The sequence below is a fragment of the Dendrobium catenatum genome, unplaced genomic scaffold (genome assembly GCF_001605985.2).
Source record: "Dendrobium catenatum unplaced genomic scaffold, ASM160598v2 fragScaff_scaffold_151, whole genome shotgun sequence".
NCBI lineage: Eukaryota > Viridiplantae > Streptophyta > Magnoliopsida > Asparagales > Orchidaceae > Dendrobium > Dendrobium catenatum.
In genome coordinates this window covers 2,805-16,791 of record NW_021318613.1, presented here as the reverse complement: position 1 = coordinate 16,791, position 13,987 = coordinate 2,805, and the positions used below count along the sequence as shown (strand labels likewise).

General features: G+C 34.8%; 1 protein-coding gene across 1 annotated transcript; it reads left to right on the top strand.

Annotated features, from left to right (window-relative positions):
* Positions 1-11,504: 11,504 nt before the first annotated feature.
* LOC110113118 (putative pentatricopeptide repeat-containing protein At1g02420) lies at positions 11,505-13,568 on the top strand. The gene has a single exon (XM_020845550.2). The coding sequence runs from the start codon at positions 11,573-11,575 to the stop codon at positions 13,097-13,099; it is 1,527 nt and encodes a 508-aa protein (XP_020701209.1). The 5' UTR covers positions 11,505-11,572; the 3' UTR covers positions 13,100-13,568.
* Positions 13,569-13,987: the final 419 nt, after the last annotated feature.

The following is a 13,987-nucleotide window of genomic DNA, read 5'->3' as shown; positions in this document are numbered from 1 at the left end:
GACTTGATCATTAAGCTCTTATCCATTTCAAGTGAAATTTTAAAACCACTTAAAATTGAAACTTTGAGATTTGTTAAGCTAATTAAGCAAAACTTAAAACTTAATAATTGTTCACCTCTAAGCGTTGTTTGGTTGAGTGAAAATGAATCTAGTGTAAAAGAAATATTTTAGAGTTGTTTGGATGAGTGTAAAATAAATGTATAAGATTACTTTTTTTTTATTTGATTTAAAGTAAAATGAATGCAATATAAAGTATAAAAAGAATAGTGGTTGGTAGTCGACATTAACAGTGGTGTGGTTGGTGGAAGGTGGTTGGTGATGGTGACCTATGATGGGAGAAGGGGATGACTGGTGGTGGGAGGCCGGTGGTCGAAGGCTGGAGGTGGTGGCTGGCTGCGGCCAGCCGGTGGTGGTGGCCTGCGAAGGGCCACTGATGAATGTATCTGGTGGCTGTCGACCAATGATTGTAGTGGCCACAATGGCCAGTCGAGCTATGGTAGGGAGCCGTAGTCAGTCGGCATGAGTGTTGGCTAGTGATGGTGAGTGGTGACCTGTGACAGCAGATTGCCCATTGGGTTACAATAATTGCAATGAATTTTTGGTGTATTTGGAGCTCTCACAAATTTGAGGAATTTCAAATACATTAAAAATAAACTAGATGGAGAATTCTAAATGCATCAATAATTTGCATTGCATTTATTTTACTTCGAATCAAAAATTAATATTCTCAAAATCTCTGTATTTGAAATACTTTCATTTTTTGCAGATAACCAAATAGCCCATAAGCCTAACACATGGACCACATCCATTATCATCACAAAAAGAAAACCTCCCATGACCTGTCCATCACTTTTCCCCTCAACATCACCACTAGAGGGAAGTCCAACGACTAATATCTCCTCAAAGACCGAGATCCTTTTTTATATGTTGATGTATACTTATAAATAAATGTATCATCAAGTATATAATAAGGATACTATTATTCACTAATTCAATCAGTGAATTAACATAGTTTTAATTTTCTATTATATTTTATCTATTTATTTTGTTAAAAATTTAATGTGGTCAAAGATTAGTAGTGCTAATAATTCTTGGTTATACGCAAGAATTAGATCTGAACTTATGTTTTGTTTGGGACAACTTTTTACTATTTTCTAAAGCAATTTTTTAGTATAAAATATTCTAATTCGAAAAAATAAATAAATAAAAATTTTTGCATTAGAAAGCTAATTTAGAACGCAGAAAAAAATTATCCCAAATAAAATTGTATTGTGTTTATTTATAATTTGAAACTTTAAGAATAATTTTGTGAATATGATTGATTGATTGATTGTTTACTTGAGACTAACCTCTTGTAGCACAATTTATTAACATGGGTTAGCTTATTTTAAAAGCTCTCCTGTTTTTTTTTTTAGATTGTCTATTCATGTTAAGCAGATTGGAATTATATTTTCTTAAAACTTTGTAGTAGCAGTAGCTGTATCTATGTATACTAAAAGTTAGGTTATATTTGGAACAACTTTTTTAATGTTTTCTAAAATAATTTTTTGTACAAAATTTATTTTAAAAAAATTGTTGTAAAAAACAGTAAAAATGTTGTCCCAAATAAAACTTTAATGTTGATGGTTCATCACTATATATGCTTATTAAAACTACAGAGGAATGGATGTAAGCATAAAGAACTTAAACCAGGGCTTCACACATCTTTTTGATTTTGTTTGGGATAGCTTTCTTATTATTTTATGTAGTAACATTTTATTACAAAATTTTCAAATTGTAAAAAAATAAATAAATAAATAAATAAACAAACTGTTTCATAAAATAGTAAAAAAATTATCCCAAAAACCTCTAGCAGAGGAACAATTATTAGGTCAGAGAGCACTCAAAAGCATTGTAGAGTTTTTTGCTCACCCATGTCGTGTAGAGTATGGAGACAAATACTTTAGTTAAATAGAGAAAGCTATTGTCATATGTTATGAGCAAACCACCGTCAATCTACGGCTAAAATTTTCACAGGTACTGCAATAAGTGTTTGCTCGTCTCTCTATCTTAATAAATTCTTCTCATAAGGATACTAAGATTTTGTTAGGAATGACTTTGTTATTATTTCTTAAAGAAGTTTTTTAGTACAAGAATTTTAATTTTATATCAAAAAATTACTTTAAAAGCAAAAAGAAAGCAGTCCAAAATAAAAGTTTAAGTATCAACTTTCAATGATATTTAATGATATGAAAACATTAAGAACTTATTGAATAAAAATATTGCATACGTAGGATGAACCCAAATAACTTTTATCAGAGACAAATTAATTCATATCATTCATATATCATATATTAAGGAACAATTATTATGTCCTATGATCGGACGTAGAGCTACGTTCGGCCGCCAATAACATGTCGCCACGTGCTCTTACTCTTTATCGCGCGGTCCGACGACTTGACCAGGACCGGAACCCGGGAATGCTATGTTCACGTATTGCGAGGTATTACTCGGTATTTGCTCGGTATTGCTAGGTATTGCTTGACAATAACGAGAAATACCTCTCTTTGAAGACCAATACCGACCAATACCGAGAATACCGAATTGTACCGAGTTTTTCTAGAAAAACTCGGTACAATTCGGTATTGCTCGGTATTGCTCGGTATTTGCTCGGTATTGCTCGGTATTTACTCGGTATTGGTTATTACCGAGCAAAATCGACCAATACCTAGCAATACCAAGCAATACCTAGCAAAATCTAGAAATACCGAGCCATCCTGGGTCCGTTCAGGGTCGGGTTGTCGGGGCGCGCGGTAAATAGTGAGAACGCGTGGCGCGATTCTACTGGCGGCCGAACGTAGAGTTACGTCCTGTGACCAGATCAAATAAGTTCTATATTAAGGGCTTATTAAGCATCATATATTAGCATATATATTATACTCTTACGGTACTGTTATGTTTATCTTTTCTTTCAAATCTTCTTTATTATAAAAGTTATGATAAAGATTAATGATCATTAATATCATCTACTTAAACTCTAATCATGCACTTATTATTACCCTAATCATGCACGTGCCCACCAAAAAAAAAATGGTACAACCCATTGTTTTTTTTGGGGAAATTAGAGGGCTTAGCCCAATTTCATTCATAAAAAACTAGTTACATGTGAAAAGTAAAAACCTTTGAAAAGGAAAGGAAAATACAATTCCAGCAAAACAGTTAACCAAAAAGAGACCGGAAGATAAACAAAACTAGGTGGAAGTGATCAAAATTGGGCTCAGGATATTGCCCACGATCGGACATAGGCCCCTGGTTGCAGTAGAAACGACTTAATGAAGATCTGGCAAACGTCCCCCCCTGCCCTCCAAGGGAGCCTGAAGGCAATACGGTCATCATTGCCCACCAAAACCACCAAACGATCCATCCAGAATTAACTATTGATACCAAAACGCCTGTTGAGATCATCATAATATTTCCAGTTTTTCACTTTAGCAAAAAAGGCCTGTCGGATGATGCCACAAAGATGAGTGGGGCTTTTCCAAACATTATCAAATCTTCTTGTATTCCTTTCCCTCCACAAAAAAGTAAATAGAGCGGCAAATGGTAAAGTAGCAAAAGTTTTTTTTCCAACTACAGAAATCCTGTGAATCCTCAAAAAATTCAAAAGTCTACAATAAATTAGGCATGAGAAGAAAAACTTCCAGAGGTGGCAGCAAGGAAATAATCACCGAATAAGAGAAATCACAAGCAAAAAACAGATGCGAGTGATTATCAGTTCCGTTAGAACAAAAAGAGCAAGCCGAAAGAACATTAATCCCTTTCATAAGAAGCAGATCAGCCGTTTTGAGTTTTCCCAACAAAGCCATCCATGTGTAGGAGGAAAAACGAAGAGATTTCCTCTTATGCCATATAAATTTGTGCCAACTAACTTCTTCCAAATGAGTAAAATAGCTTGAGTACAACCCATTGTCAGCTTTCATTTTATTTATTACAGGCTTTTTATATTTAAATAATTCAATCAAGTTTCTATCCCGATTATGCAATACTTCATTTGTAGGGAGAGAAAGACTAATGAGGTAAAATATTTAAAGATTTGTGTACGGAATGATGAAAAGAGAGACGCAGAGTTGTAGGACTATTTAATTAATTATTATTTAAAATATCCAACTATTTAAATATGATTTTATTAAAACTTTTTATCGTTAACTAACTATTTATTATCTAATAATAATTATTAAATATTAAATTCCCACCCAATTATTTAATTATTTTTATATTGCTAATGATCAAATTAATTAATGGGAAGGGTTTTTGCTTTTCCTCCCTCCTTTTGCAATTCTTTATTTTTGCATTTCTTCATTTTAAAGTTTTTTATTAATTTAGAGAAGCCACCAAAAATTTTTTTTCTAGACACATGAAAAACATCACTCCTCTCTCGCAACTCACGAGTCACAACCTTAAGCACGGCTTTCGTTTTTTTCTTTTCGCTCATCTCTCGCCCCCAAACGAAGATTTTTCTGTGGCAGATGTTTATGTCTTCTAAGTTTTAAGGGCCAAGTTATTTGCATTTTTAATTTTGATCTTACAACTTCTCTTGCCTCTGATAATGAAACTATTTTAGTATATTCTAATCTTTCAAATGAGATGGCAAATATAACTAATATAATTTAGCCCAGCCAAAGAAAAAAAAAATCCTGATTCTGCTCTTGGATAGCAGAACCAACAAATCAAGATGAATTGCATAGTTTTTTTTTTTTACAAATTTAGTATATATGTAGCATTTGAACTTATTAATGTGATATAGCACTCTACAAAGTTAATCAAAATCCCACCAATCTCCCTGAACAAAAGGAAATCGTAATTGGATCTTGTCAGGATCTCGCCACATAACAGTTTCGTGTGAAGGAGAAGCAAAGAAAGAAGCTTGTTAGCGAAGGCATAACTCTCTTGTAATGCATGAGGGAGAATAAGTGTTGATGAGACATGAGAATCGAGGATTAATAGTGTGTAAAGGGCGACAAGATCTTGCTCCCCAAGGGCGATAGAATTTGTGTGTGTGTCACGAAAAATCGTCTTGATAGAGCACGAATCTTGAGGTGTATTCAAGTTGCCATCTTCTAAAATTAAATTTGGGACCATCGGAATGCCAATTTTAGCAAACTCATAGTCAAATTGAACGTCTCTGTAAGATGAACCCAACGACATCAAATTGGTATAATCCGAACCAAATAGGTCAAAATAAAGGGATCGAGACATATTTGGAAACTTAAAAATATTAATTGAATGACCAAATAAAATCCAAATATGACATTCTTATACTCGAATCAAGCGGCTCAATGAGAGGAATCCAACGAGTTTAATATTACTTAATTCTGGCATCATTATGTTATTTAAATTCTTGATTAACACTCTATGATTGAGCGAATCAATATGGATAGAGTACTCCATATTTATCTTGAATCTTTTCCCTTTTATGGAGCATATCACTCTCAAAATCTATAAATAGACACCCTCTTCCTACATGAAAGAAGGGCATAGACCTTTAAAGACTTAAACCCTAGGTTAGAGACATAAAAGACCTTTGAGAATTGAAGAATCCCGGAGCTCCACCCTAGCACCATTGTTGGAGAACCCGAGCCACCAGGCCACCACTATTGGACCTCTACCCGACCATTGTGGTCAGGCCTCTATCTAGAAGCCAATATCAAGCCTTCATCTGACCTCTGTCTAGTAGCAACCATTGGGCCTACATCTAATTCGCTGCAGCTAGACTATAGTCCCTTTAACCTCCATCACCTGTGGACTATAGTCCCTCTAACCACCGTCGCCCACTGACTACAATCCCTTTGACCTTTGTAGCCTACGAAATATTGTCCCTCCTACCATCATCTTCAACCAATTATAGTCCCTCTGACAAGTGACACACGTTGACTACATTCTTTGCGACATTTATCTCTTGTCAACAATTTTCCCTCAATTCGCCATCACCGGTTGGCTACGTTCCCTCTGACCCCCCTCGCCCATTGACTGTGTTCCCTCCAACCTGTATTGCCCATCCATTATGGTCCCTCCGACCTCCGTTCACTGCGAATTATAGTCCCAATAACTTGCGTCGCCCATCGATTCCAATTAAGTAATGCACGACTACTATTTTTTCGACCTTCATTTGACTATGTAATATGCTATATATGACTTATATTGAGCTAAAGCCTTCCCCCGAGGAATGGCATCATTTGAAATTAAAAGCAAACATTAGTGGATTCTTTTCAATAAGGATAGACCCCATAATTTTTTTCCTTTTTCAAGATTTTTCACATAAAAATCATTATGACTTTTCTGACTTTTACACCACACTCTCTTATTTGTATGTGTGGTGCATCTTAGTGTAAAGATTGGACGCTAAACTCTATATCTCTCTACGGTCATGAATATTCTGGTATACAACAACACATATAAATAACCCTAAACACTATATATATTATTATGTGTTAGTTTTGCCTCAAATTTTTCTCGACCCTTCACTACAATAAAGTAGGTCAACAGTGACCTCTATTTATTCATATCCTTTATTGTTGTACGCTTCGTAGATATATTAGGGGTCCAAGGGGGCAACGTCCTTTTAACAAATTTTGATTGTAAGGATATTTTTAAAATTCAAATTATTAAATAAAATGATAAATTCTACTTACTATTTGTAGGGGCAATTGCCTAAATATTATAATATTTAAAAATTTTTAGCGGGGGTGGGGGGAACTTATAATTAACTGTTAGTTTTACCTCGAATTTTGCTCAACCCTTCACTATAATAATGTAGGTCAATAGAGACCTCTATTTATTCATATCCTTGATGGTTGTACGCTTCGTAGATATATTGGGGGTCCAAGGGTTAGCGCCCTGGTAACAAATTTTGGTTGTAAGAATATTTTTAGAATTTAAATTAATAAATAGAATTATGAGAAGTATTTACTATTTGCTAGGGGCAATTGCCTAAAAATTATAATATTTTTAAATTTTTAGGAAGGAAATTGCCTAAAAACTCTTTTAATAAAGACTAAATATTAGATAAATGTGGACAAATTACCTAAAGAATCATTAAATAATTTTTTTTTAGGGGTTGGGCAATTGTCCTCTGACCTTAAGGGGGTTCCACCCCTAGATAAGAGGGAAAGTGGCTTACTAAATAATCTTAACAAACGTTTTGCATTACAACCAAATTTTTTCTATTTCAGATTCACTAATTCAGCAACATATTATTTTTCATTACAACCAAGAGCCAACCATAAATAAACTAAACTTAACAAATTTATAAAGTGTAAAACTGTAAACTAACAGTCTAAAATCTAATCTAAAAAAATTTGTGTTATAGCCAACCATGAATCAAAATTATCAAATAGCAACATCCTTACATGTTATAGCCTATAGTTTTGAAAATATGAATTACAGTTAAAGTTCAACCCAATAGCTAATAGCCATATAGGAATCAATTTACAATTCATAAATTACAAATATTTGAATTTACTACTAGAGAATAATATGCCTTGAAGTAGAATTAACTGTGAAAAGAAATGGACAAATAGATAGAATTCTAAATCATGGATAGTAAGAAGCTTAAACAAATAGCTCAGATTAACCCCTCCAACTCATTCAACAACTAATTAAATGTGATTGAATAACAAATATTTTGTATTACCATCAAAGGTGACAGTTTGTATTAAGCTTAGTTTAGTATCTAAGCTTGTTTTAATTAGATAGTATCTAGTTGGTCTAACATAATACAAATGCCACCAAGTTGCAATAGTATTTTCCTCAAGGGGCTCTCACTTTCAGTTTAGCATGTTTATTAGCATTTCTTAAGCTTTTATTACTTAAATTTAACAAACATAGATATAAGTTCAGATTCAGTAACAACCAACCAGGAAAATAACAGCCATAAGAGGCTACATGTAATATCCAATAGATAAATTTATTAAAAGCCAATCATTCATCCTGTAAGCAATTAAATAGTACAAATTTTTAAAATAGTAGCTATTAGAGTCCACAACCAACCCGCTAAACAGACCACCCAAAAAATAACATCCATATGAGTATACATCTAAGTTCTAACATCCCGCAGTTATAAATTCAGCAACAACCAATCAAGAATAAAGTAAAACAAATATAACTTCAACAGTAGCTAACAAGTTCAGCAAAGGCACTGGCCAAAACCTAACAGCCAAGCATTTGTAAAACCCAACAAGAAATAATATAACAACAATAACAGGCTAGAACATGCATATATAAATTAAAAATAGTCAACCAGGAAAATATATAAAAATTAAGTAGCCTTAAGCCCTTAAGCAATAAAAAAATATTCCAACCTTGAATTCAACAAACAACATATCCTTTTTATATTTTTAACCATAATTAAAGAAGGGGGGTGGGGGGGGGGGTAACATCCTACAAGTAATGAACTACTGATTTAAGCACTCCTTTTAATAAGAAATTTCATTCAGTGTTGCGATATGACAACATCCAACACCCAACAACCAATAATCAAATTCATTTCATCAACAACAATAGTCAACCAGGCTAGCAAAATCACAAGAGGATAAAAATTTATCTAATGGTTGAATTTTCACCAAGCTCTCTTTTGAGTTGGTTTGCATTTAAAATTAGGATATCTTCAGTCACATATTCAAGTTCAAGGTCATTCATTACTACAATAAATAAATTTGAGCCCTTAAACATTTTACAATTTACAGTGCTAAAAAGAATAATTATTGAAAGAGTTCAATCAGTTAAATGATATTGCACAATGTTCTCCATACAACAAATCCTTCACACAAACCATGGCCTCAACAATATCATGTTTAAGTGCACTTCGATACTGATATAGGATTCTATCACTATTGCTGAAGGAACTTTTAGAGGTTATTGTTGTTATAGGAATGTACAACTCTAGATATAAAAAAGCCATTCGATAAGACATATCACTATCAAGCATTATGAAAGTAGAGTTAAATCTTATCGAAACATCTTATTTTATACCACTTTTTGAATCTAGACAACTATGTTTAACATAATTAAGAAATTTATGTTTACTTGCTAGAGATCCCTTCACATGCCTCTCTAATTTTTTAGATTGAACCATCAATCTCCTTCAATCCCTCATGAACTATAAGATTAACAATATGTCCATTACATTAAGCATGAAAAAATACACCTTCACATAGCAGACCACCACATTAATTCAGTTAATTTCTCAAGAAATCTATCAAAATATTATTTACAAAGGCATTGTCCAAAGTGATGTAGAAGAGCGTAGACTCTATTTTCAAATCAGGTAAAAGAGATTGTAACTTCTCAAATAGTGCTATACCATCATGAGGGGGTGACATGAAAGCAAAACTTATGATCATTTTATGTAGGTGCTAAATATAATCAATAAAATACACAGTTAAGCAAATAAACCTGTTCGTGTTTATAGATGTCCATAGATATGATGTTAAACAAACTCTTCTAGTGCAATTATATGACTGTGACCGTATATGCAATTTTTCTTTAGTTAATAATTTCTTACAATTATTCCATACACTATTTCTTGAAAATAGTTCTAAGTCCCGATGAAGATACGACAAAAGTGCTCGAACAATAACCCATTCAAAACATTAGAGGGGCCAATTATGCATAATGATATAGGCAGTAAATAAATCACAAAATTCTTTCGAGTCAAACTTACAATTAGCCATAGAAATAAATGATATAGAGTTGGTATGCAATATGAGCCAGCCTATATCACGCATCTCTTCTCTTGCAATTTTGCAATTGGTGCCTTAAATTAATAGTGTAATTTTTGTTATCACATAGATATTGTGCACCACATTTCTTATATTTATACATTTGTTTACCATCTTTAACATTAGACAATATCCCAAAATGACCCCAAACTATTGAAGTCATCCATATACACTTCTTAACAATTTTTGAACCATCATTACATGCATCATTAAATGGCTCTACCACATTATCACCACTACACACTTATTCGTTATCATTAGCAAAATTCTCAGGAATGATGTTTGAATCCTCCATCTAGCCAGCCGATTAAATCACTTTTTAAAATGCAAAATGTCAAATATAAAAGACAATTTCTTAAATGTCAAACTAGTACACAAGAATGTAAAACATCAAAGCAAACAATTCTGATTTCAGATGCAATAGGCACCAGCAAAGTGTAAACACAGTGCAACAGGAATCCGAATTAGTGCAAAGTGCAAAGTGCAAAAGGATAAAAAAGAAATATAACAACATTACAATAGGTTTCAGAAATACAATCACCCATTACCCACCAACCCCAAGCCACTAAGGCAGATGTGTAGCATGTTTGAAATATAATGATCAAGTTTCCGTAAGAAGCCAATAAAGATTAATGATTATAAAAGTAACTGAATACTAGGAGAATGCATATCAATGTCCCCCATGGTCCCACCTTAACTAAATATTCAAAATATAAGCAATTAAGAACAATTGCGATGCATCTACTCAACTTATAAAACCTGAATAGTAAAAAAAGAATACACAAGCACATGTATAATCATATAAAGGAAACAACTAACAAGTCAACAATAAGGAACACAATATTTTAAATAGCCCAAAAAATACAAAGCCGTAAGGAATCAAAAGGAAAATTAGGAAAAAATAATGCCCTAACGGCATACACTAACTGCTTCAATTCAAAAACCAAAACTGACAAGTCCAACAAAAGAATTCTTTTGGAAGGAAAAAAGCGTGACAAGATCATTCAACAGAGCAACAACCAACAACAAATGAAAACAGAAAAACCATAAATGACAAAACTAAAAAAAAACCTAGTCATGACTTACGAACGCAGCAACGAACAAGTAAAAGGAAGTGAGGAACTAAGGTCCGAGGATTGCTCTGGAATGGAGGTCGATGAGACTAGAGAGTGTAGAGGAAATCCTAAACAGATGAAACTAGAGAGGAGAGATAAAGAGGTAAGACTTGAGAGCAAAGAGACGATACATGTATAAATGAATAGCGATCGTAATACGCACAGAAATGAATAAAGCCTAAATGTAAATCAAACAGCTCATGTCTAAACTGCGTAGCTCCACTAGTCAATCTAGGTCGCAATTGAGCTTTCTGGTTGACCCGAACTTGACTCGAAATTTGAAACGGGTTAAAATTGGGAACCCGAACCTGGCCTTTTTTTCTAATAGTCGAATCCTAACAAAAAAAATTTCGGATAGGATTTAAATTAGATTTTTGTATGGTGTTTATATATTTATGACACTCCTAAAGAAAGAAAAATTATTCTGTGCGGAGTCCAGACAAAAAGAATCATTCAAGATTAGAAATATACACATATGTGTATACTCATATATTTCAACAATTAAAAAGTTATAATTGTAACTATGTGAAAATAAAAAATATATTCCAACACTTTTTTTTTTGTCCGAATACTGCACATGCATAATAATTTCTTTATTATCCTAATGAAAACGGCTGTTTCTTTTCTCAAACACTCAAGCCAGCTCCATCTTTACCCGAACCTCTAAAAAACAACTCTTGAGCCATAGTAGACTAAAAAAAAATGCTCCACAGACTCAGATACTCCTCTCTCCGACGAACGACCGCTCTCCGCACTCTCCCTTTCCGTTCCTTCTCCTCCAGTTCTAAATCCAAAGAAGAACTGAGCCCAAAACAACATCAACAGGAAGAAGATGCCATCTTTCACATCATCAACTCCTCCTCCCTCAGCTCCATGATCACCTCCCTCAAATCCCTCTCCATTCCGCTCTCCAACTCCATCGTCGACTGCGTCCTCAAGCGCGTCCGCTTCAGCCATGGAAACCCCCTTAAAGCCCTAGATTTTTTCAAGTTCACCGCCAAACAACACTCTTTCTCCCACACCCCTTTCTCTTATGATACCATGCTTTATATCCTCGGCCGCGGCCGTAGGTTTCCCGAGATGTGGAACCTCCTTCGCGAAATGAAGCAGCAAGATCGGAATTTGATCACCACAAGAACTATTCAGATCGTCTTAGGCCGAATCGCAAAGGTCTGCTCGGTACGTCAGACCGTCGAGAGCTTCCGTAAGTTCCGGCGACTGGCCCCAGAATTCAACACCGATTGCTTCAACGCGTTGCTGAGAACTCTGTGCCAGGAGAAGAGTATGAGCGATGCCAGAAACGTTTACCATAGCTTGAAGCATGAGTTCAGGCCTAATCTCCAGAGTTTCAACATACTTTTATCAGGTTGGAAGTCATCGGAAGAGGCCGAAGGGTTTTTTAAAGAGATGGCTGAGCTTGGAGTAAACCCGGATTTGGTTTCCTACAACTGTTTGATCGACGTATACTGCAAGAACAGAGAGCTGGATAAGGCTTACAAGGTGTTCGATCAAATACGTGAAAAGGATTTCTCACCTGATGTGTTCACCTACACTAGCATAATTGGTGGCTTAGGACTTATCGGCCAGCCAGACAAGGCCAAGGAGGTGTTAAAGGACATGAGAGAGATGGGATGTCACCCCGATGCCGCCGCCTACAATGCGGTGATAAGGAATTACTGCATTGCGAAGAGGCTCGGCAATGCTTTCGCGTTGATGGAGGAGATGGAGAGTAGAGGACTGAAACCAAATCCAACAAGCTATAACCTCTTCTTTCGATGCTTCTACTGGGCGAATGAATTAGAGAGTTCATGGCAACTATACAAGAGGATGAGGACAGAGGGGTGTTTGCCGAACACACAGTCCTGTATGTTTCTTGTCAGAATGTGCAGAAGACAAGAGAATGTTGGGCTGGCACTGGAGCTCTGGAATGATATGGTGAAGAATGGATATGGATCTTTACCGTTGGTTTCAGATGTTTTATTTGATTTGTTGTGTGATTTAGGGAAGTTGGATGAAGCTGAGAGGTGTTTTATTGAAATGGTTGAGATGGGGCAGAAGCCAAGCAGGGTGTCATTTAGAAGGATTAAAGTTCTTATGGAGCTGGCTAAGAGGCAAGACTGTATCAAGAATTTGGAGGAGAAGATGGGAGGTTTTGGAACTATGAGGGAAGCTGATGAGAGACTAGAGAAGTCATTTGAAATGCCTTATTCTGAGTTTCTTAACCTATGATGGTTGTCAAGGAAGGAAACTATTGAATGGGGCTAGTAAATCCCGGCAATCTATTTGCCACCGCAATGAATCAAGTAGAAGATGATGATGTGGAGATCATGGAGATAAAGATGATCTATATGGTCGATCTCTGCAAGAGCACAGCATTCTGAGGGCCATTTGCCCTCCAAGTAGAAAACTTTTTCCTGAGCAAGTTGAAGAGCAAGCTCACCTTGCTTCGCATGAACTAATGGAAGAAGAAAATGCTGGCGCTTCCAAGATAAACAACAACCAATCTGTCTTCTTGGTAAATCTCAAATTTTGTGATTTGTCTAGATATTCAAAATCAAAACTTCATGACAGTTTATTTTGTGATGGTGTAATGCATGAAAAATTTGGGCGTCATTTGTGATGGCCTAAGTCTATATATTTCTCTCCTTAGGAATTGTATAAATTCCTAATAATTATGGGCATCATTTGTATACATAAATACACATGTGATGAAGAAGCAGTCTAAGCTTTCTAGCCAATTCCTTTTTTATGGTACAAGCAAAAAAGATTCAAATCATTTTTCTAACTTCTATTACATTCTCTCTTTCATTCTTATTCTCCCCGTCATATTTGTTTTTCTTTTCTATTTTCATTATGAAGAGTTGATAATCACGAATTATTAAATTAGACTAAAGGAGAATTTTGAGGGCTACAAACCTCGTACCATTTGAATGAAAGAAACTACTTAAAGTGGTCTCAAATTTGACATCCTTTCTCTAAGGAAAAATAATCAGCATCATATTGACCATCCTTTGTATGTGAAAGACATGAACATTACACTTTGGGATGAAATAGATTTCATAATCACGTAATGATTATGAACGCCATGATGCTTGAAATTAATGGATCATATATATT